The sequence below is a fragment of the Achroia grisella genome, unplaced genomic scaffold (assembly GCF_030625045.1).
Source record: "Achroia grisella isolate CSIRO2021 unplaced genomic scaffold, CSIRO_AGI_Agris_v1 utg1186, whole genome shotgun sequence".
NCBI lineage: Eukaryota > Metazoa > Arthropoda > Insecta > Lepidoptera > Pyralidae > Achroia > Achroia grisella.
Window position 1 is genome coordinate 1,027,579 of NW_026712592.1, and position 26,558 is coordinate 1,054,136.

Consider the following 26,558-nt stretch of genomic DNA (forward strand, 5'->3'; position numbering starts at 1 on the left):
GACATAATAAAAACAAAATGTAGTTCAACGAAATATTTGAAATTTCCCACACCACGTGAAGTTTGAAAGAGTTTTAATGTTTAATTTGCACTCGCGAAAAGCAGAAGAGTAATTGAAATTTAATATGGCAATGCAAATAAGATTTATTCACCGTAATTGCAATCCATTGATCAGGGTTTAATTTCCGAAAGAATACATAAAAAAGTATGTCCTATTTCGAGTTGATAAAGAATAATTAATTAACGCACTCAATACCATTGATGAAATAAGTAGTATCACTGCTCAATACGTTAACTTCGAGACACCACTTATCCACTAAAAGCGGTCACAAATTGAAATCGATTGCAAAAACTTACATTAATTTAAATGTATACGACTCACAACAGTTATCTCGTTACCGATACTGAAGTGTCGCATGTAATGGTAGGATGTTTTTTTAGAACTGTAGTAAAAAAATGTGGGCATTGGACAGATACAAAAAAGCTTTTGTTATGAATTAACATCTGATGCCAATATAGGGGTCACTGGAGCAGATCACGAAGAAAGATCCGCGGAGGACTGATAGTTATCAAAATTAAATCTTGCTGTTATCACAGCAGGTGTAACAGTAATTGTAATCACTGATAAAATAAAGTTTATAGATACACAAGTAGCGGCGATGCTTTAAGTTTATACAGACGGGGTTTAGACACAGCAAATAATACATATAACATATGCTTTTTAAATTATGATTGATTGATTAAAAGTTTGTTTCCATTATTGCTCCATTTACGTAAATTAGTGCTTACTAAAATCTTAATTAAGTGCAAAAAAAAGCCCATGATAATCATCGTTTAACAGGTTTATTAACCTGATCTAGAGACGTGACGACGTAATCGGTATAAAATCGTAAGGTGCATGACCGTGAAGCATTGTATCGAATAAGAATCATCGCGCACGAACGATTCTTTTCGTATATATCAGCTACATCAAAACAGCCACAAATTCTACGTAAACTTTGTAACGACAAAATTGGATAATTTTGCAAAAAAAAAAAAAGATTCAATTACGCAAGATAACAAAATGTAAACCATTTTAGACACAATTTATATAAATTCAATCTTGAATGATGCCATATTTATAGAATCTAATGATTGATTACTACGTGTGGGTTGAAGTTTATCTTTAATATTTCTACTTTTACATAGTACTTACCAGCGCCGTGATCGCAAACACGACGGCGCGGCGATCCTTAGAGTAATTTCATCAGTACATGAAATTATCCCAGAAATCTTTAATTATTTTATAATAGAAATTACAGGCTTATCGTACTCGCTAGCTGTGAAGAATTTTTCAAATCGGTGAAGTATTTCTTGAATTTATACAGTCTACAAACAAATATTATAATTTTATGTTATTATAATATCAGTTTATTTTTATTTCTATACTGATTGCGCGAGGTACTTTTACGAGAGCATATATATTAATTTGACTACTGACTAAGTTGACAAAGAAACAGCAACTGACAATGAATATGAAAGAATCGGATATAGTTGCCAACACGTCCGTATTCGTGTCTCGACCTCAACACATTTCTCTCCATTGTGTCTTACTAATGACAAAAGACATTAATTGACACTTCTACATATACAAATTTTCAGTTCCACGAAATTGACCTCAGTCACTAATTGACTTTCTTGAGCTTTAGTTTCTTTCTATTAAAGTAGAACATGTTTTTTTTTTCAGACGGTGCCATTACCAGCAGGATCTACATCCGTATTGGCTAAACCCACAAAGTACCACTACTATCCCCACAATCAACATATCTATTTGCTACCAGAGTGTGCTATACAACAGGTAATTTGATGCTCCTACTATTCATATTAATATTGATAAGATATACAATAATATATATATATATATATATATATATATATATATATATATATATATATATATATATATATATATAGTTATATATATCTTATGTTATAAACGGAAAGTTTGTGAACTGTTTGTTACTTTTTCACGCAAACACTACAGACGGATTTTGATGAAACTTTACAGTAGTATAGCTTACGCATCAAAATATAGCCTATGTGTTATTTTGATGCGTAAGCTATACTACTATATTGAAATTTAACGCGGGTGAAACCGCGGGCTCAGCCAGTATTTATATAACATAATGTATTATGTTATATAAATATATATAAATACTGGCTAAATAATTAAATCACACAATAAAAAAATATAACTGACAAGACAACATGTCCCGACTCGTACACAGCCCAAAGGTTCCCAATTAATGGTACATATTATATAATATAAACGGGATGATTCCCATGATATTTTATTTGAAAATACTCGACTGCATATGATGGCGGATCTGACGCTCAAATTATATTATCATGGTAAATATTCTTTTTTATATAACATGTACGTTTATATTAATATTATAAACTTTGTGGCTATTTGTTATTTTTCATGTTTAAATGTTTGCTAGACAAATGAATGAAAATTGATATAAAAATATCTAAATAATTATCTAAATTAACACTTTAATATCTGACTTCACTCGGGCACCGTGACGTGGCCCGTTGCAACTAGTTTGTAATAAAACTTTAAGTAACCGTGAGTAACAAACGTCCTTTTACAATAATTAAGAGAAGTATTTGAAAGTAAAGACAGTATAAAATAAAACGTCCCAATTTATCCCATTCCCAATCCCAATCCCAAATTAATCCCTTTTTATTCTATTTGTTCATATTATATACTATTATTTCATTAAAAAGATACACCAAAATTGTTTAATAAATATGTCAAATATAAAAAAAAACGAATATTGTACTCCATTGTTGCTTTATTGATGTCACTGCCTATTTCATTACGTTTTTCTATTGACCAGAGTCCAAAACAAAAAAAAAATTTACAGTTAGGTATGATCAGTAATTTCTAGATAAATCCGAGACGAATTTTCTTTAGTTCTCCGTTAAGTACAATGGCTGTCAAAAATATACCTGCAGTAGCGATGATGTGGAATAAAATTTTGCGTTGTTTTTTTTTAAGGTGTGCAACGCAGTGTACGTGCGTTTGAACTATACGCAACCATTGTGCGCGTGCCCAGCTCGCTACCGCGACCCGTGCTCTGCAAGCCTCAACGCCGACGACCTGCATACCACGCGGCTCACCACAGATTCCAAAAAGAAGGCAAGCAGAAAATTGTCTCTGAATAGGCGGCTATACAATTGAATTCTATCTACGTGGAGATACAAGTACTTGAGAGGCTTTAGGAATTTTAACCTTGTAGTTATTATTGTTGACGGTATAAATATCTACGGTGCAATAATTCTTAATTGAAAGTCTTTATCAAAAAAGAAATTCATATTTTGTTTTTTGATAAACACAAATATATACAGATAAAGAAAAATTGTACTAATGTACAATTTTAATTATATTCCTCATCCATACATATAATCGTAACTAGGTGAAAACTATATGCATCTTTCTGCATTAAGTGTTTATATAAAAATAGGTATCAAGTTATCTTTTCTCAAAATAATAACGAGTATAGAGGCAGCAAAGGTCCTACAAGCAACAAATTATCTTTTCGAAGTGTTCTACTATTTAATTAAAACTAAATCTCCACCACACTTTAGATTGAAGCTGTTGCACTCATTTTTTTTCTTAAATCTATACTCTATTTTCATGTAAGTTAAGTGTTTACATTTTTTTTACAGTATGCTCACAAAGCAGTGACTCTTGTGAAGACTTGCGAAGCAGTATCTGAGATGCGCGAATGCCGATCTCCTCGCGATTGGTCATTACTTGCGTTGCAAAATATAAGGACTGGCAAGTCGCACTACCTGGTCATCTGCAGGTGTCCAGAGAATCATATACTCGGTAATCTAAGTTTTTGTCTTTATAATAATATTAATATGGAGATTTTTGGGGAAGACCTTTGTTCAGCAGTGGACGTCTTCCATGAAATGATAATGACGTTGATAATGAATATTATAATATGAGATCACGAATCCGAGTGGCGGTAAATGTATGTATTTTTGATGCTAAAAATTTTCATAATATTTTGAAACAGGGCATGTTGTGCACTATATTATCATTTTGATTATTGTTGCCGACAGTGAGAGTTATGTGACATAGTAGAGTCTCTTACTCTGACTTTCACAAAATGTTGTGTGATTATATATTTTTTTAAAGTCAAATTTAAATTCTTAATTGCAACACATATTTTTATATTACAGGTATCATAATATTTAGGTATATGTCTTAACTTTATTAAAAGTAATTTATTATATAAAATTATCTCATTTCCTAATGATTAGTTAAACCTTAAGAGATAATTAAGTCATATTTTTATCTTATTTCAGAAGGGCCAATGTCTCATGATCAGCCCACTTATGCATCAGTACCTGGTATTAGAGTGTACGGGATGGTTTGCGTACGTCCTACGACTCCTTACAATGCTGGTAAGTCATCGCTAGTTTATAGACTAAAGAAATAAAAGATACCTTGAGTTAATCCATTATAAAATCTTCTGTGACTGTATGTATTACTAGCTGGCCCGCGCAACTTTGTCTGCATCACTTTTACTTGGCATTTGTCATTATATTTCATATTATATAATATCTTTTAAATAATAGGTTACGTTTTATTTTGATGTATAAGCTATAGTACTGTAAAGTTTCATCAAAATCCGTTCAGTAGTTTTCTATGAAAGAATGACAAACATCAATCCATTCATACGTGCCAACGTTGGTGTTTATAATATTAATAGAGTAAGATAAAAGGATAGTTACTACCTCCTTGATGAAAGAAGCTGATGGTTCACAATCAGCTTCTTTGCTATTTGAATTTCATAAAAATACTATATAATAAATCCGCATATCTACAAATTTATAATAATTAATTAAGAGTTATACTTCCTTTTCAGGATTCAACACAAACAAATTCACAAGCGGCATCCAAAGTTCGACCAGCGCGTATAAAGTGGACTATTCTCAACCGCACTCCTATCCCGAGAAGCCTGTATACAATCGATTCCACAGCTACCCTGAACCCAATTACTACAATAGAAGGTCTAGAGTCGCACGGTTCAGAAGATCGATATCAGAATACCCTCCCTTTCCATGGTACAAAGTGAAAGAGTTAGCGAAATCTTTACATTGGATTTAGACATATTACTGTTAGAATTTGTGAAGTATGTTGGGTTCATTAAGGCTTTATTTGTAATCATCTAAAATCCGCCTTATTGAATCCAACGCACACTTCATCTGATTATAGGTTAGGGCGTGTAACGCAAGGTACATTATGGTGTAGTTGAAGTGCCTAAATAGAGTCCAGTGACTATTCGAATTTATTAACATTCCAGATAACTATATGTGAGCGTTGAAATTAATTTATTGTTATAAGCTTTATATTATTATACACCAGTTAGTGCCTAACACAGACTAGTGTTTAAAAATGCTTTAGTTCGGTTATATAATGAATGTACTGAACATTTCTGTTACTTTATAAGCTAAATTCCCATTTAGTTTTATTCAAGTTCTTACTAATTAACTCAGGGTATAACTGACTAGTATGTTTCATGGCAAGGATTATCTAGCTTCTTAATATACGAGAACGCAAAAATTATTGAAACGAATTGGCATCCGTAGAATAACGGATCTATATTAAATTATAATATACCTAAAAGTTTAAGTATAGCGACATCGATTTATACATTATCATATGAAATGTAACTCAATTATTAATAACTGTGTATTTATACAAAATATATACATAATGGCAGTATTGAAAGAGGGTAGACAAAAGGCAGGTGGACACGCGTGGATAAATTTAATGATGTTAATAATATAAGTTTGACAGTAAAAAAGTTATAATAATTTAGATACAATTTTGTATGATTTTAATAATAATAATTGCCAGAAAAATAATTATAGAATATAAGTGATTGATAAAAATTAAGATCAAAATAATGAAACAAATGTTTCCCCACCAACGTACGGAGATTTTGTAACCATGATATCGTTTATACTAATATATTATTAATATTAGAATGTACACAAGATAATGTGATAAGAGATTCAATGGTATTTTGTGTAATTTTTCAATGCATTTATAGTTGAATAAGATTTAGTTATAACAAATTCAGTATTTATTTAAGTAAACCATATTTATACTTAGCAGTTTGTATGATGTAAATAGTAGCAACAATTACAATATTTGTAATTATGAATAATAAATCTAACGGAATACTTTTACGAGTCTTTTGTTTTATTTTTGATGTGTCTAATAATATATCGGATTTATTATCAAACGTAATAAAATATATTGGGAACGGTTACGGGTTTAAAATGTAATGTTTAACACGCTTTATGTACTTACCTAATACTTTTTGGTCCACGACGATATCACAAGAGTACATAGCGGCCATTATTCTCTGAGGTTGAGCCTGAAACGCCTTCCTGCATCCATCCTTTACTGCTGACATTATTTGGCCTGTAAATAATTAATATTAATACAAACACTGTCATAATCTATTTCTGAGTATCATTCTAATCATTACATTTATTTTAGGTGTTTGTTCTATACTATGCATCCCTTTCAGATTTAGCAAAGAAGTTTTTAAATTTAGTTATTGGTACATTGACTCTAGACATTTATTTTTAATTCAATTTGTTGTTATATACATTCAATGAATGTTATTACATATTAATTCCAAAAGAAAAATATGTTACCATTTCGTTATTGGTTACCTGAAAGTGGTCCAAACGTTTGTGAAGAGTCATCTACTTCGTTTTTGTCTAGCGTCCATTCTTCGACGCAAAAAGCTACCCCCATCATAGGCTCATCACATAACGGACCAGCTAAAGTAGCTAATTGGAAGCCATTTACAAAACTACCCTCATATTCAAACCTAGGATCGTCTTTGATTTCTTTATCGTGATGTATAAACTTCGTGTTGTAATCTGTTGTGTGATTGAGAAGTAAATTTGAACCGCAATTTCTAGGACCCGCAGACCAAATTTGGCCGACAAAGTCTTTCCACTCAGGGCCTAGTTTCGTACATATACTTTGCAATTCATCTTCGAAAACTTGTATCAGTTTTAACATGCGATCTGACAATTTATGCTTCGTTCCATTTAAATAAAGTCCTTCAAGTTTTGTTTCTAGCTCTTCCTTTTTTGAAATACTTTGTAATTTTTTTATATGCTGTGATATTGCTTTAAGGAGATCAGTTGATTTATCTAATAGGGCAGTTATTTCATTCGGTAGGGGCTTAGCCCTTATTTTTATTCCACTCTGTTTATTATTTGTATATACCGTGATAATTGGGTCTTCCTCTTTTTTGCTATCTATATTTTGTGAATCAATCTCTTCGTTAGCCATATCTATTTTTGGCGGTTCAACTATTGTTTCTCTAAATGGAACTATGGGTTCAGAAACAGATATAGGTATCTTCGCATATTGTTTTCTGAAAATTCAAACAAAAAATATAAATCAGTACTAGAAATACAAAAGTATAAAAAAACATGACAACATTCTCTATGAAAAATCATTAAACTATAACTAGCGCATACTGAGAGCAAGCGATATGATAAATTGTAAAGTAAATAATAAAATATGTACATTTTATTATTTTAATAATCATTTAAGTAAATTTAGTAATTTAAAAGAATATGACATCCTGTCACTCTTACGCAAAGGAGTTCGCTACAGTAAGATATATCATAATACTGTGATAAAACTATAACGTTTAAGTGAATAAGAAAACAATAACAACTTACTTTAAATCTTCAAGACATCTTTCTAAATGGACTTCTCCAGCTGTCACTAAAACATGTTCTCCTGTCTCTTGTAGTAGCACTTGAACACAAGAATCGGACTGATTCAAAAGTTTGAGTCCTGTAAGTAGATAATACCAAAAATGTTAAAATAGTAGTAATTAAGTCATCATTTCCATTATTAAAATTAAGTGCGATGTTTCTAACAGAAGTGTGAGATATGGTATCACTCAATTCTGAATTTAATTTTGTAATTTTAAATAGCCTATAATTTTACTTCAGTAATAGAGGCGAGAGCCAGTGATAGAATTCTTGAAAATGAAAGACAAATAAGTAGATAGGAATATATATTTTTTTTTAAATGCTAAAAAGTCGCACTTTTATCTAGTGTCTAGGTGGCAATGTGTTATGAAGATTCTTTTTTATTTATTCAATTTATTTCTAGGCAAAATGTATCCAATTTTATAAGTATTATATCTAATTTTAAACATGGCTTACTTAAGATTGAAAATAATTTTTATTATTTAAGGAAAACTATTTCCATGGACGATTTGCTCACCTATATACTTATTATTGCAATGTGTAGGAAAATTATATTGAATATACTTCATACCTTTGACTAGTTGAGACAACTGCGAAGGTACCGTTGGTTCAACAGCCACTCTGAGAATGGGCACAGCTGCATATTGCAGTTCGCTAAATGCTGGACAAGCTATTGTATTACTTAATGTAGCAGTTTTAAGTACATGCTCTTCTAGACCACCTATACCTGTAATATCAAAATGTACACTTATTAGTATTGTTGTGATTAAAATCTCATCTAGTATTTTTATTTTTAAATATTTCATCACATAAGATAATATTTATTTCTTTATTTGAGCGATAAGTAAGATATCCACTGTGTAATTACAATTACTAACACTTGTTAAAAGTTCAGATACATAGTGTTGACTTACTTACTGGTTGGTTGCATCTGTAAATGTTTACAATTTTTTTTTATTGAAGATGTTGTTATTTGTATATTCTAGTGGTTGCCTAGTAGTCGAAATTCGACCTTAATTAATTTAACATTCAGTAAGATAAATTAAATTACAGTCAAACAATATAAATCTATTCTCAATTTGATTTGAGATGTCAATGAGAAATTTATTAAGTTAATTAAAAGATTAATATACTCACTACATAACTTCAATTGCACAGTTATTTGAATTAATAGAATAAAAATTACTTACCTACTATATTACCAGCAATAGCTTCATCTATGCTTTCCAAATCTCTGCCCATTAAAATATACAAAGATTTGATTCTGAAATAAAAAGAAACATATTGTAAAACTTACCATCTTAATAAATGTTCTATGTAATAAATTAATTAAATGTATTACTTACTCAGCATAAGTGATATGTTCATCACTATTTAAATCTTTTAATTTGTTATCAAAATCTATTTTCAAATCCTTAATACTAAGTACTTTGGACGGGTCATGTTTAGGACCTAAAACATATACTTTGTCACCTCTTTTTACTTTGCCACTAAATATTCTAGCAAAGGCTATAAATGCAGGTTGCTCTATGTCATCTAATTCTTTGTTATCTTCTGCCTTTTCATCAATATTTTCATTAATATCTTCCTTTCTCTGCTCAACAATTGGGACAGGTTCTACACTTGTATTATTAAGTTTTTGTTGTTCCCGCAACTGCCTAGCTTTCTCTCTCCTTGTTGCCATCTCTTCTTCTGTCAAAGACTTAGGTTTATTTTCTGGGAGCACACTTTTATCTACACCAAACATTTTCGATATAAAAATAATAATAGGTTTATCATCACTACTATCACAGTCTAAGAAGTCCTTTTTGAGTTTTTGTGCCTCAGGATGTAAGGCTTCAAAATCTCCTATACCTGAACACATCAGTTTCTCAACTTTATCAGATATAATTTCTTTTGGCGAAGGAAGCTTTTCACATACCATATTGAGTATTGTTTGCGAAAGTGGAATCCACTGCATCATAAGTGACTGTAGTTGAACTCTTTTATCTGTATGCCGTAGATCTCTAGCAGTGAGTTTAATACCTAATTTTTCACACATTATTGACACTTTCTCTTTCTCATTTCTACTTACAATTGTTTCATAAATACTCCAAAGGTTGTCGAGTATTACTTGTACAAATAATGGTTTCTTGGCTTTTTCTTGCGCACCTTTCATGACACGTTTAGTTTTTGTATTTAAATAAAAATCACCCCAAAGTACTTTTCTTAGTAAATCTTCTTTGATTCCTTCAAATAATTAGTAAAATATTTTATTACAGTTGTCATATTGAGTAAAAATAGTAAGATATATAACCAAGTATAAAGTAATTAGGTACCTGCATATCAGAAGATAATGACTCTCTACAAAGCAGTATCTTAAGGTTTATAAAGATACAATAAAATATAGGTTTATACCTAACAATAAAACAATATCTTGGAAAGTATAGATGAAACATTGTCTTATCACTTATAAGCAACCGTTTACAGACATTCCGGAAGAGTGTAGTAATGAATAGAGAAAAATAGGTAAATAAATATACATAACAAAACATATTGAAAGAGCAGAAGAATTTATATATTTAGTAATATTATATATGACAATGGTACAAGTTATCAAACCCTTACCAAGTTTTGCAGAAAATAACTTGGCAAATGTATGAATGGTGAACCCCCATCCATCAATAGCACTGGCAAATACAACATTTCCCTGTTCCGGAGAAAAGTAAAGGGTGGAGTCATCTGCGTCTTCCAGAGCTGATGTCCAATCATAGTAGTCTTTGTCTTCTTGAACTGGGGGATGTTCTTTCTGTTATACAATTTTAAATGTTAATAGAGTAAAAATATATGATATAGAAATAGCAAATTTTTGTTGGCAATTATTTTGTAGGGATTAACATAAACTCAGTTTATTTAAGGAATATGTATGTTATAATTTATTATTTCTACTAGACAACCTCAGTGGTCTAGTGGTCTAGCACACCGCTTTACGACTGATGGTTGCGGGTTAGATTCCTCGTACGCCACAAACATTTGTATTCATGAGTATGATTGTTTGTATCGGTCTGGGTGATTTTTATGTATAATATGTATATATTTACAAACAAAAATATCCACATTGATATTTTTTTTATGATATTTATTATATATTATATAATAAATATCATAAAAAAGTTATCTAGTACCCATAACACAAGCTTTAACTAGCTTAACTTGGGTCTAGATGGCGCTGTGTGAATTGTCCTGAGATTATTATTATTATATTTTACAAATACCAGCACTTGCCTTGCCAGTTAGTGTGTGCAGTTGAATTTGCATTGCCTTGCCTTGCTTGCCTTACCCGTTACTGCACAGTTGAATTGGGCGGATGATATGTCACACATCTTTTTTTATAGAAAATATCATGAGGAATAAAACTAATCATGAAATATATTAAGAGAAAACAACCTAGTGTTTGTTTCCTCAACCGCAGTAATTAAAACATTACTTTAAATTTATCTCACCTGCTTTTCAATATTAGTATTCTCATTTTCAAATACTTCCGTGGAAAATAACTCCCCCATTACAGCATTAACTTGTTCTAATACTTGGGACAAGTGAACATATGCATCTAATGGTGTCAGTTGCATTTCCAATATGAGTCTATCTATTTTATTCAATACAAGAACTGCTCTTATGTTCTCCGAGTATGCCTGTTTGAGTGCTAATCTTGTTTGTGGACACACTCCTTCTACAACATCAACCTGAAAAGTTGCAAATAAATTACAATTGTAATTAAATTTTCCACATATAGTAAGTAATAAAATATTTAGAAATCAACAATAAAATAAATTCATGTAGTTGGTACTACCAAGAAAGCCAAGAAGAGCTTGTGTTACATGTGTAGCACAAATAACACAAGCTCTTCTTAGCTTGGTAAAAGTGATGTAAATACTTAAGTAAATATATTTTTTTATCAAGATTAACAAATTTGTATATAGTCTGGAAGACTGATTGCATGATGGAAAGAAAAAAAAACATTTAAATATGTACTTAATATTCATTGTATACACCTAGACCAATAATATAAACAACTTCTCTAATAATTAAAATAGATTATATCATGGAATGAATCTAAACCGCAACCATCAGATTAGGGTGGTGTACAAAATTGCTAGATAACTAAGGCCTAGCCTATAAAAACTTGTAGGTTGAGGTGACTGGGTAAATATTGTAATTTTTCATATAATTATACTTTGTTGAGATGGAACTCTTTGGCTGTTTCAAGACATTTTTTGGGCCCTTTGTATTATGCTTACCTAGGAGTTTATAGCTTAACACCATAATAATTAATACTGTATTACTTATGATACTTTGTAATACATAAGTGTAAATGTACCAGGATTATCACATTGATCAGGGTAATTAAGATTACATTGAAATCAAAACAAAATACCCTTTTATAGCTTATATCTGAATTATGATAGAAATTTAAATTAAAAAATATTCATGCTGGATTCTAATTATAATACTAAAATTTTTGGTTATAATATTATTCCCTGTCATCGAGTTTAAAGATTTAAAATTTGAAATACATATAACTACATAATACAGAAATAATTAGAAAATTATAATAGAACATTAACATCATTAAGACTATTTGTGCATTCAAATTCTGTTAAAAATATAAATAAGAATGTTTTCTTACCACAACTATAGCTCCATCACATAACCTGACGGCAGTAGACACTTCACTAGAAAAATCTATGTGTCCAGGTGAATCTATAAGGTTTACCAAGTACTCTTCTTCATTTGCAGCGTGATATAAAGCTATACTACTGCTTTTCATAGTTATACCTCTCTCCTGTTCATCAGGCCTGCTATCCATGTATCTGAGTTTTCCAGACATCCTCTGTGATATTATACCATTGCTGGATATTAAGGAATCAGCCAATGTAGTTTTCCCATGATCAACGTGTGCCACAATACAAATATTTCGAATATTTTTTGGATTGTTTTGAAGTTGCGAAAGTTTTCTTGTGTCTACAAGCCGCATTTTAATTTATTAACAGAATATTATATATATAAGTAGTACAGAATGATTCTATAATATTCTAGTTGTTATTATTATTATAACTAAAAACGAAATTGCATGAAAACTATAATTTTAATTGCACAACATGAGCCAATGTATATGACGAAGTTTGATAATTTTGACACAACACAACAAACATATGAGACATATTGTCAGACGTTTGACATTCCGTTTTGAGGTTAGGTTGCCTCATCTGACGTTTTCGTTCAGAAATCAGTGTTAAGTTCGTACTTAGTAACAATCAGAGATAACATAATAATAATAGAGTTTCAATACAAGTATTTTTTTAATGCCATGAGACTTTGAAAGACCTAAGGTTGACGGATTTATTGAATGTTATTGAAAATAATTCATACTCACTGATGGATAAGGAATAACATAATGGATTTATATTTTTTTTATTAATTCTGCTGCAATTAGCATGTATTCAGCACCGAAGCTTCGAAGCACTCGAAAAACTTCTACTTTGGTGAACAAATTTTACCATTATTGAGTTTATGTCCATATTGCGACATGTGTTTCGCTTCAGAACAAGGCATCATCAGGCATTGAATAGAGTTCGGATATAACTTGAAAGCCCAGGGTTGACTGTTCGGTAATCAGACAGCGGCAGTCAACACTAAGCTTTCAAGCTATATCTAACGTTAATGAGGGTACTGCTCTGTTCCATTTCAGATGAAATGGAGGAAATAGAAGTTGAAAGTAAGTAGTAAGTAGATGGGAGTGAGGACTCATGAATGAAATGAGCAGGGCTCACACCATTCCAGCTGCAGTCCATTCTCTTCCCCTTAACTTCAGGAGTAACGGCTGGCTGGTTATAGATATACGTACCTATATGTAACTCGTAATAAAACATACTAACTCGTAATATATAAATATCTATACAAATTGCTATTTTTATTCCTTTAATGCGCCTTTACTGTGTCAGAAAAATTGCAAAAATAAATGCTTACATTGAGACAGGCGCGAAGTCTGAACGCGACTTAAATGCGATGCTTTATAAGACAGATGGGACCCATTATGGCAACTTGCAAGTCTCGAATTCTAGCAACTGCATTGTTAACTCCCTAACCCCTGTGTGCATTTCAAAATGATTTAAATCCACCCAGTCCTATAAGCACACATTTAAACTAAAATTGCTTTGCATTTTACGTGGTGGGCAGGTATTTACCTACATACTTTTCGTGAAAATTCCACGTGTGTAATAAATATACTTAGACCAACATAATATTTTAAGTTAGGTGCCTAATACTTTAGTATAAAATTATGAGTTAGTATAACATAATACGAATAAAATTAACATATTAATAAGTATACTTTGTCAGGATGAAAGAATAAAGAATTTCTATTAGTAGACCAACAGAAACGTATTTTGTCTCCATAATATCTTTATAGAGTCAAAATACGTAACCTTTTTAATAAAATAATAATCATCAATGATGCACCCATTGATGATTATTTGAAATTGCACACACTGTGTATTTAATGTATTTCCTATCCACTTGTAATACCTACACAATCTCTATTTTGCATGTTGACAGAAAATATACTTTGCATATTAGGTACTTAATTAGTATATTACAAGCTGTTGTTTCATCACGTAAAATATTATACGAGTAGAGTTCAAATTAGGATTCTACTATATTATGGAAAATATTTATATAGTCTTCTTTCTAGTTTAATGGCACTTTTGCACAATGAATTGCTTGCGTCCAACACCCACTTGGCGGTAGTATGTTCAATATATTTTTTTATGATATTAAAACCTATTTTTTACTTCTTTGTTGCGTAGTTTAAATCTTTAGACTCAGGATTCGGCCCGGTAACTCATGTGCGTTTCTATATCTACATATTAAATAATATATAAATGTTCATAATCGAATAACATATAGGTATTAGAGATATATGTTATTCGATTTATCTTATATCCCTACTAGTAGGCATGTGACAGTGTCGCTATCTCTCAGCCCACTATTAAGAAGGTTTTATTTAGGTTCTATATTTTTAAAGTTTCAAATTATATATACTGTTTCTGGCTTTATATGGCTATAGTACTTAATTGCTTAAATACACATTACTCGTATAATCAGTATATCATTCACGCGATGCCAAATTATTCCATATGCTCTGTAAAAATGTGTAAAATATTAAAGGTAAGAAACATTTTAATATGTAGGTACTAAGTTATTAGAGGGGAAATTTTAGTAAATGCGAGTTGACTTCTTGCCAGATCAATAGTATGGTATTTAATAAAAAAACACAATCGTTAGTTAGTAGCTGATTGTAGTAATTAATAAAAAAAAACAATTACGTTAATACATTAACTAAAGTAGGTAAAAAATTTAATAAATTTTCTATAGGGATCTTATCTAATATACTATACTGAAATCTATAATCAATAAGGATTTAGTTGCGATAAGTTAGCTTTCAGTATGTTTTAATTTAAAACCTTTTAAGCAAGAGCATTAGCAGTGAAAGGTTCTAAATAAACTGCTTCTCTCGCGCCACTTACATGAAAATATTTCACATACTTTTCCTCCGCAGAAGCAAGCTTCAAGAATGCAGTTTTGTTCATTTTTGCTTCCAAACTTTCGCTACACCGTTTTTGTTAGACCACTGTCAAAACTGTATTCTGCAGATTTCTGCATGAATTTCAATTTCTTGAACGTTCGCAAAGAACTTGGAAACGAGTTCACTTGCTGCAAATTAATTCTCGGTTTTATTTGGAATTTGGATGTTACAAATGCTAACATTATCTACGGAACTTCACTTACAAACCCACTGGCAAGTTTTAGATAATATGCTACTTTTGCTCTAAACCAGAAGCACAAGCTATGTCCTCCTTGAATAAGTATCAAAGTTTAAGTAGGTATGCCACTATGAATTTAACCCACAGTCGAAGAGAAACTTTTTGAAGCATTTATTATTGAACTTGGTTTGGGTTTTAAATTTTTATAATTCACTGTCTATGTTGAGTTTTCTTAATACAATTTTGTATATTTTTTCTTTATTGAATAAATTTATATATGTGTATTTCCATACTAATATTATAAATGTGAAGGGGTGATTGTCCGCCTGCGTGTTTGTTACCCATTCACGACTAAAGGGCTTAACAAATCTTATAATAAGGAAAATTATTATTCCTGAAAATATTGTTCTTCTTAATGATTTTAATATAAATCATGCAACACATATGTGTAAAATATTGAATAAAATGCTAATATCTACCAATAGAAAAAGTATTGGTTTATTGAAACATTAAGAATAGTTCTTTGATTACGCTAAATTTAACATACTAACAATACAGAGTAATGTTTAGTGAATGAATAAAGAAGGTATATTTTCTGACAAAGTTGTACACTTCACAACTCGTTTCACGCTAGCATGAATATTCAGCTACATCATTAATATGGGTGCTTAAAAGTTAGTTTGAAATGCTCACTAACTAACTTTTACTTAGTAACTCTAACAAAAATATTTGGATTCTTCTATTGTTCATTTAGCAACTGGTGAACACTAAAATTCCCTTCTCATGTCTGATTAATATTGATATTCTAAGAAATTATAATTTGTGTGTAGAAATAGGTGATTTTTAAAATTATATTATACCAGCGGATTCGGAAATATTGTCCAGCCCTGAAATACAGCGTCATGTACAGGATCCGATTGTATTTCAAACTATCCACATACTCAAGGAAATACATAAAAATCAAATTAAGTCGATCCCGTCGTTTGTCCTAAAGGGCGAGGTGAGTCAGTTAGGTGACAAACTATACAGACGAACTATATGTACATATTTTAATATTATAATATGATTACACAACAACGTAGTGTTTTCAAAATGTATAAAAAATAAAGTTATTTTTTGCAACCTGCAAGATTATTCAACTGCTTTCATTTCTCTAAAAAACACAATATGAAAAGAAATTAATGTTTATCTATGAAATAAGAAAAGTTAAGGAAAAGTGTAATTATTCTTTTGTAAATTGTATTTTTTTTACACAGTGATGAATAAGGAAGGTCTGCCCTTTTTTATCTATCTCGTAAATTATCACAGTAATAAATTTTATTATACATATTACGTCTTATGGTAAGTGGTTAGTAATTTCATATGAATGATTGACAGACCAAAAACATGATTGACGGTCATACAGTATAGTAGCAGAAGTGTTATAATAACATTAAAATTAAATCTTTGCTTGGGGTTTCAATCTTTGCTTCAGCGCCCAGGCATTGATTAGATTGAATTGATCCAAGTGATGCTAATCACGTACCTATATACACTACGACTATATAGGCTACCACTGCCTATTAGGAGTAGTTCAACCATTTCAAAGATATACATTCAGTAATATAAACTCCTAAAAAATAAATAAAAAGTGCAAGATGTAATGTAAAAAATATACGTCTAAATTTTAAAAACATTCGAACACAAATGTGAAAATAATTAGCATAATTTCAACACAATTACTGACATTATCATTTGATGAAATAGCTGCCTAAACTTGATAATATGAGTTTAATTTACGAGCGGGGTTTACCTAAAGGGTTGTGGGTATTTGTAACGGTCCCATCTCTCCGTACCCTTGACATGACCTACTCGTTCCTAAGTCGGAGAGAGCGGTTTTTGCTATTTATGCCTAAATTAATATTTTGCATATTATTTAACTTTAAGATGTTATGGAATGTTTTCTTGAAAAGATGGCATATATAATCATATTCGTACATCATATTTAGATTTGATATGTCATAAAACGAATGATTTTTTGGATATTGTTTATTATAAAAATTAGGCATGAAGCACAGGCTTAATATAAAATTATTATAAGATATGAAAATCATTGTCTTTTTTACTATACATATGTATTAGTAGTTCTTGCATACAATGGAAAAAACCGAATTATTTAAATTTTAAGGACTCAATTAGTTTAGGTTTCCACTATAAGAGAAGAAATAAAATAGAATATTAATACGAGTTGTTTATCTTTTTGACTTTTCTTTTCTCTTCTTTTGGCTCCGGCGATCTATTTTACTTATACACGTAATAAACTTATAAATTATTGCTGACGTGAAAACTGTCTAATTGTCTGTTGTCTGTTTCATGTAAAATAGGCTAGAAAAATGACTAAGAATAAAAATATGTCGTCATATATAGGTAAGAAATATTAGAAAAATACCCTATAGGAGTAAATTAGTATTTTTTAATAATAAGTACTTATGTGATGTATACTTATGTTGTATACCTATATCCTATATACAATTTTAGACATATGAGAGATGAAGTTAATAAAATCTATGAGGAATACAACATGGTTTAAGTTAAGTCCCTGGGTTTACGTTTATCTCCACGGGCTGAAATCTAACTTAAATTATTTAAAGTTTGTCAATTCGATATATTACGAATATTGTACATTATGTTAATATACCATATACCTAATAATGTATTTATGTAATAATTTAATTTAATTTAATAATTAAATTAACCATTCAGATCAGGTTAGTAGATTTATACTTTCTAGGTCTATAATTATCTAGGATAAAATCTGTGATTTGTTTATTCCTGGGAAGATAATGGAATAGTGTAATCGTCTGCGCTATCGATAATTGCTGGCCGGCACCAGTGGAGAATGATAAGATGAGTTTGAGGTCAGGTCAATTATCCCATTGTGACATTCTCCTGGATTCCATTGTGACAAATTCACCAGGAATTTATCAAGATGGAATCCAGGAGAAACCGGGTGGAAGTCTAAAGAGATAAATTCTAAAATAAAAAAGAAATCAAAAGCATGTAACTTATACGTACGGAGTAAGACCTAGGTTGTCCTTTTGAGAATTGACCATTGAATTTGAAGCGGTGATAAATAAGAAGAAAAAAGACCAATTTGCAATGTTGTTTAACTCTTAATCTAAAATAATAATTGACACTGCTTCTATGACACCAAAAAGAATGTAATGGTTTATCGTAACTTTAAGATATAAGTACAAAACTGCCATAAATATCATACATATGACACAAAAATCAGGGGAAATATTGGAGTAGTGGTGAGGCGCCCGGGATCGGTTCCTAGGTCTTTTTGCGTGTAGATTAAATTCACACAAGGCCCATTTCACATACCACGGACGTATGTCCGTCCAACTAAAATTACTCCTGTTCGATATTCACACTGATTTTAGTATTATGTATTGGCTGTTTTAATCTGTTACTAAAGAAAAGATTTATTTAAAACGCAGGCTAGTTTTTATACTGAATTATACGTGAAAACACGAAATCGTAATGCTTATCGCTATTAACTTATGGATACTGCTATATTTTTCGATCTTAGCTAATTTTATTTTTATAATTTAGTAAGAATTTTATAGAATGATTATATACAGTGGCCGCGCTATTTACTTAGGCATGGCTAAGTAACTGCTCATATTATATCAATATAGAATAGGGTACAATAACATATAAACTACTACTATTTAAGCTTCCAATATCATTCCACACACCTAAAAACACACAGTAAAATCGCGGTGTCGAAATAAATAAGGTAAACAGCAACCGAAGCGGAAAAAAGGCGAAGCAATTTCTTTAGAAGAATACATTATTCTTTGCACGTCTGACTCGCAATTAGCCCCGGCGTAGAGTTCGTTTTATGTTGCCACAATAACCAAGGCTTACTGGATACCGACTTAATGCAGAAGGCGTGTCTGATACTACAAGTCGTTCTTTAAAAGCACCAAGACTATTGAAAATTGAATAAATGATTCGCAGTGCCTTCTATTGTGATCACAGACTTCATCACTAGATTTAACTATAATTTTATGATAATGAATTTATTTCTAATAACACTGATTTATTACATTAAATAATTATTATAATTTTTATTATGTACGTTTTAAATTAATCTTATTTATTCCTGAAATAATATAGTAGTTGAATTATAAATAAAGAAATGTACCTACTCGTATGTATATTATAACACAGGTATTTCCTTTTTCTAACTAACGCATGTAGTCTTATCATAATAAATACAATTCGTTGTGTAAATAATACTTGTCGTAATATTCCTTTAGTAAATTCCTTTTATGTAGTTTAAGTACCTATACACGAACAAATACTAAAAACATACTTAATATATATTTTTTTATACATATATATAAACGCAGATTCTGATTTTTGAATTTTCTGTCGCACTGAATTATTCACTCATGTAGTGCTATAGTAGACCTATCGCCACGGTTTAGCAGTATACCATAATTCATTGTTTTACTTAATACATAAATTAAAAGAAAGAAGGAACTTTGTTATATATAAAGTTATAATTTAATATTGGATTACCATTCGCTAAATCACTCGTAAAACATTAAGGATAACAATTCTGATAAAAGCCAAAGGGATGTCTCTGTATTAAAAGGACCGTAAATAGGGATTCCAGAATTCAATAATTCTTTGATACTCTTATCAAATTTCTGTTCAAACATTTTATATATCTCCTATTTATATATTATGAGTAAAATTTATTTGATGTATTGCGGATTGAATTATAATTTAAGTGGTTTAAATGGCTTTTCATTCCAATTTAAAAATAAAATTATACTTTTTAATTATTTATTCTTCTTTCAAAATTTTACAAGTTGATATTACAAAGAACGACAGGTAAAGTTTAACTTTCTGTTAAGTCATTACTTTTATAATAATTAAAAATGATTAAACAAATTACGCAAACTCTTTTTAAAATAAATGTTACATTATTTAATTAATGTTACCCTCTTCGTTCTTATGGAAGACATTTCTCTTTTGCACCATTCTCTTGACTACAACTAAGTATATATTATTTTATAACTACAACAAAGATGCGCACCTTGCGAAGATGTAGACGAATTGAAGTAATTGTTTCTAGCGAAGAAGCCATCTTGGAAACTTTAGCTCGTTAAATAACTTGTGACTTCAAAAATTTCAGACCATTCGTAGTACATTTAGTTCATGAATTGAAGATTCAGCTCATTTTCAATTGTAGTGCGCGTTGGAGAATCCTGAAATGTATAATACTAAATGTAAGTTGATAATTCAAAACTCTCTATTTTCAAAGGAGTCAGTTCCCTGCTGTCTGCCTCGGGGAATAGTGACACACTAAACGGAAGTTTTTACGACAGTGGCGGGTTTTTATAGGTGCGCAAAATAACATTACCAGAATACAACTGTCGTTTTACATATGGCGATAGATGTAAAACTGAAAATTAAACATAAGGGAGGCACTGTAACCTTTTTGTCTGCTGTTTCCAGTTGATATTTGTTTCATTGCTTTTGATATTATGCATTAAATTTGTAATTAAATCTCACTCATGTGTACTATATAATTGTAGATTATAGGACGTTACGGAGTATCAGTGTTATTATATATTTGTAGAGTGCTATTGGCGTAGGTACCGAATTTAAGGTCTTAACAATTCTAATTGATTCAAACATGCGATGCGAGATAAATCTGTCAACTGTTTTGTGGTCAGTGTAAACTTCACTAGACAATGTCGAAATAACAATATTGAATTGGGTAAAATGTGTAATCTCTAATAGTAATTATGGTTTTAAAATGTATCATTTTAATTCTTGATACTTTTATATCATATTTAGGATAACCAGCCCACAGACACTCAATCTATGTTGTATATATTTTGTATTCTAAAGCACTACACGGTGTAAAAGCACTGTAGGTAGATATTCACTTAGTGTAGCTGGCTAAAACATTATTGAGTCATCAGCAATTCCTTCAAATTGGACACTGGCAAAAGTCCAAACGATTAACAAGTTACTGCAAGCTGTTTAATTTCATGCCTGGTTTCCTACGTACATAGGTATAGATCGATGTCTACCGTCTCGGCTGGTATTTCATCTGGAAAGGTATGATATTTTTTAAATATACCTCGGATTATCATTTTAAAATAATAGTACATTATACTTACCAATATCGGACTATCTGCAATGTATTTGAATAAAGATATTTATATATTTCGATTCGAGAATATGTTGTTATTAAACAACCTCTTGTGAACCTCTGCCACATACTTTTACAAGAACTTTAATATGTACTAACAAATGACACCAACGCCAATAAAGCCCCTGCGACAATATAAATTGAAATAAATTAATTATATTTAACTAAGTTTAATTGACAGTGTCTTTGACAAAGTTAACTTTGGAAATGTGAAGCGGCTCTCAATATAATTGATTTCAAAAGTCTATTAATTTATGTAAACGTCTGCACAAATTTTTGGGGCATTCACATTCTGATCATAGGTCAAATAGAATTACAGCTGAAAATACAGTTTTTAAACACAATTCTTGCTTTATTTACCCGAGTTATAAAATAACTCGGGTCATGTATACATGTTATTTTCAAAATCGATTTCTACAGACAGCATTAGATACTTCTTACCTTCCAAATTCGCAACGTATGTCTGTTAATAATATATGGATAAACATACTATTTACACATATAACATTTTGGCATTCCTACAGAGCTGGCTTAGTGGACTAAATATATTATATTACGTAGTAAGTAAAGAAGACCAAATAGACAAGAGGACCATTATGTTTAGACTTTTCTTCTTTCATCCATTTAACAATTAAAATAATGGAATAAAGGTTTGTTTTTTTTTCTATAAGGAAAAAGTCAACTATTACATATTTTTATTGGTACGTATTACTTAAATAACACTTGGATTCTAACTATTAGGTATCTGAGTTCAACTAGACCTAATTATAACAGCGAACGATAAAGCTTTAGAAATGTTTAAAATTAGATTTATTAAAGGAGAGAGAAGAGATTGCAGTCGCTAAAAGTTTAATATTGTCAGGGCACGGACCTGTGGTACAGACAGGACATTTTAGTTCAACGATATCACACCAGAGTTTGATGATAGCTTTTCGTTTAGTTGTGCAGTATTAAACGAGGTATTAAATTAATATAATAGAAATGATATTAAACGAAATCTTTTCTACATATTTAGACGGCAAATAAAAAAAAAAAAATATGTATATTTATTATTTGGCACACAATAGTTTATTATTAAACATTTTTAGTAATAGAATACTTGTTTGTTTAAATCTTTATTGAAAAATAATTTATGGCACAGGAGGCGGACTTAATGCTATGCAGAAATACTCGATGGTGGCTTAAAGTTGATTATATAAATTACATCTACACAAATATTAGACTAAACTAAATACATAGGAAATTTACATACACATACATATGTGTATAGGTATATGTACAATACAGAAGTTGCATTTTAATTTTCAAATACCTATGTAATTGAATGATTAGAAATTAAACTAAATAATGTGACGAGAATCAATGGATTATCAATGGATAGGGCTATTAGCCTGCTTATAAATCTTTGTAAATAAATAATTTATTACAACCTACGATCCTTTTTCAGCTTAGGTACGGTTTGGAGAGATGTGTTAGCTTCAGCTAATGATTTAACTTGCAGGAACTTGAATCCTCTTCTAGAATATTATTTGAGGCATAACATAACGTATGTCTCTCCTAGTGATACCATCTGTATTCCTGTTTACTGTTGTTAAATAGACACACTTAGGCATTTAGAATGTACTAGTACAGAAAATAATTATCAGGTACCTATTACTGACAATGTCAGTCCAAGGTCTGTATAAATAGTTATGCAGTAAAGCTGAAATATTATTTAAATGAAAGAACTCATACATACTAGTTAATTTAAATTTACAGACATAATCAATATACAAATATTTATGTTATCGAATACCGTTTGTATGTATTATATATTGAAACGCGTTAGATTAACGTCCGAAAACGTGTTACGGCTACTCAATCAGTACAAGTTTCCCACGTCACATCCACGTCGAATCATGCAATTAATTTAGAAGGTCGGCGTCTCTGTTTGCTTTGACAACCCCCGTAATCGAGTTTCGAGCGGCGCTGCCTTCTAGCGCTGTAAATCATTAAATTTAATTCTGAGCTCGTTTGCGCTTGGGGCAGTCTTAGTTCACCCACTAGTTCGGCCTAGTCTCGAATCGACATGTACGACTTGGGAAAGCATGTAATACTATATATCTGTAGTGGAGATAAATAACTAATTTGAAATGCAATATATTTATTGTACACGATTGGAATGGCGTGGTACTGGTCCTGCGAACTGTTTCCGGTAGTTATTTCCCGTTAATTTCGTTATTGTGTTTAACCTGACCTGAGTTCATGCTCATCCTATCTTCCTCAAGTATATATTTAGTGTAAACGGATGCACTATTTCATTATAATAAATTATATTATTACATTAAGAATAAAATGGTACCACAGTGCCAATAACTTACTCTCCCTATTAGATATTAACGCCCATAGGCACAATTTATGTATAATAATACAGTGATTACAAAGTGTGGATGGTTATAAGGGCAGAGGAAGGCCGAAAAAGAGATGGATGGACTGTGTGAAAGATGATATGGTAAGAAAGGAAGTAAATAACGCGATGACTGCGAACAGGGATGAATGGAAACGAAAAACATATTACGCCGACCCCAAATAAATGGGATAAGGAAGAAGCAGATGATGATGATGATGATGAATACAGTGATTACAAACTATCGAACTCCAAAACGTAAAACAATCTAAGAACAATCAACTCTACGGCAGAAATATATGTTTCTGCCTCAGAAAAGATGATTTCAATTTTCTCAGAATTATATGGATTCTCGAGACCTTTTTCATTATCAAAACTGCTTGTAATCATGTGAAAATAGGGGAAACATTGCTTACAAAAGATTTTTTACTTTTGTAAGTCAGTTTAAATATTATTCAGGTGCCTTGAACTAGAATCAACTTATTATACAACTCCTACATATATACTAGAACATGAATCAACCAGTGTAATTCTTAGTAAGATACTTATCTGGATAATGAGAATAATTTTCCTGAAACTTTCTACCAGAAATATGTTATGATTGTGTGTTTTAATTGACGAAATTTGGAGTTTTTCTTGATATTTATTAATATTTGATCACTTATTTAATATAATATGGAAATGAAAAATAGTTAATTTCTAACGTATTTGTATGTTATTTTGATACCTTTTTACTTTTATAAACAGTTCAACGAATCTTAATGAAAGACTTGAAGACAGATATTCCTTTGGATGGATTAATTATTGAAATTTAAATTTATTGAAAAAACAAAATGGATAGCGGGTATAAGCTAGTACCAACATCTTCATATTTTTTTACATATTCGTATTCAATAGTAAAGAAAATCCTCTCCTGTGGGCCATTGATGATACTGGGTAGTCCGAAACTCGTAGGAAAAAGTGAATTCTGTTGAATCTCTGGGGTGAAAATGGTAGTTTGGACAAAAAACATAAGAATACACGTACCTCTTTGTCGACACTGGGGAAATGCTGCAGTTGGTCACGTATTCGAACATCATAGAGCTGAGGGCGATACACTGTTTATTCATTTGGTGCAAAATGTTCTTCAAGAATATATTACATAGTATATACAGAGTTGCCAGTTCTTTTGAATAGTGACATTACAATGTAGGTTATTTATTACACAAAAAAAACAGATAACGTAACAACATTATAACAGTACAATTTATACCTAGTTTTTCATTTATTGCATTACATAACAAATAAATATTGAATAATAGAAATAAAATATTGTGTGTATAGTACAACTATGTAATATAATATTATCTGTAGTACAACTATTGTTAATTGGGAGAAAAATAATGAGAAAAACATATTCGGTATTTTTTCATACCGAACGCCAAATACAAATTTACCGATATACCGTTTGGTGGAATACTAAACACCTGGTAACCGACAGTAAATATAAATTAAATTTCGTGAATGGACAAAAATATAAATCAAACACCAACTTTGATTAGAATTTTTTAATCATACTTAATTCAGTTCATAAGATGTAGTAGATACCCTATTCATGAATTGGAAAGAGACTTAAATGTTTTGCTGCGCGTAAGACAACAGGGAGAACAGTTTCTAAAAGCAGCTTCCGTTACAAGTTGAATGGTTATGTACAATCTCATGATTCAGCTAATAAAATTATACCTAGTCCAATAAAAATTTAAATATATAGAACTCAAAGGCGACTGACGTAGTGATATATCAACGCACAGCCCAAACCACTGAACGGATCGGGCTGAAATTTGGCATGCAGGTAGATGTTATGACGTAGGCTAAGAAAGGATTTTGATTAATTCCTCCCCCAAGGGGATAAAGTAGGGGATGAAAGTCTGTATGAAACTTTGTCAATTTGAAACCGATCGGGCTGAGACTTTGCATGCATAAAGCTACTATGACGTAGGCATTCCCTAAGAAAGCAATTTGATAAATTTCATCCCTAAGGAGATAAATTAACGTGAGCGAAACCGCGGACAAAAGCTGGTCAACAATAAAAAAAGTAGTTATATCTCTGTGTTAAAATACTGAAAATTTAAGTGATAAAAATATCTCGTACTTGTTGTGTGTCTTTTAATCGTACTCGTATGTCAAAGCCAGATAAATGACTACATCTTATTCTTTAGGAATGGCAACGCATGAGATATACAACCGGCGCCACATTACATCGTAATGTTTGTGCTGCTGTTCATGTATAGGATCCATTAGGTTTCTATTTTATATCGGGTGGCTGTCACTTTGTTTATTCT

The 26,558-nt window shown here is 30.8% G+C and overlaps 2 protein-coding genes across 2 annotated transcripts in view; one reads left to right on the forward strand and one right to left on the reverse strand.

Annotated features, from left to right (window-relative positions):
- Positions 1-5,688, forward strand: part of LOC131853598 (uncharacterized) — a 56,355-nt gene extending 50,667 nt beyond the window's left edge. Inside the window, exons 2-6 of the mRNA XM_059204549.1 lie at positions 1,726-1,836; positions 3,046-3,186; positions 3,717-3,879; positions 4,365-4,463; positions 4,928-5,688. Coding sequence (XP_059060532.1) covers positions 1,726-1,836; positions 3,046-3,186; positions 3,717-3,879; positions 4,365-4,463; positions 4,928-5,169 — 756 coding nt within the window. The 3' untranslated portion in view covers positions 5,170-5,688. The remainder of the gene's footprint in view (positions 1-1,725; positions 1,837-3,045; positions 3,187-3,716; positions 3,880-4,364; positions 4,464-4,927) is intronic.
- Positions 1-12,996, reverse strand: part of LOC131853591 (elongation factor-like GTPase 1) — a 113,481-nt gene extending 100,485 nt beyond the window's left edge. The window contains exons 1-9 of the mRNA XM_059204536.1: positions 12,490-12,996; positions 11,306-11,545; positions 10,431-10,611; positions 9,170-10,052; positions 9,014-9,087; positions 8,395-8,550; positions 7,785-7,902; positions 6,753-7,471; positions 6,382-6,495 (exon numbers count right to left, since the gene is read on the reverse strand). Of these exons, the coding sequence (XP_059060519.1) occupies positions 6,382-6,495; positions 6,753-7,471; positions 7,785-7,902; positions 8,395-8,550; positions 9,014-9,087; positions 9,170-10,052; positions 10,431-10,611; positions 11,306-11,545; positions 12,490-12,837 (2,833 nt within the window). The 5' untranslated portion in view covers positions 12,838-12,996. The remainder of the gene's footprint in view (positions 1-6,381; positions 6,496-6,752; positions 7,472-7,784; positions 7,903-8,394; positions 8,551-9,013; positions 9,088-9,169; positions 10,053-10,430; positions 10,612-11,305; positions 11,546-12,489) is intronic.
- Positions 12,997-26,558: the final 13,562 nt, after the last annotated feature.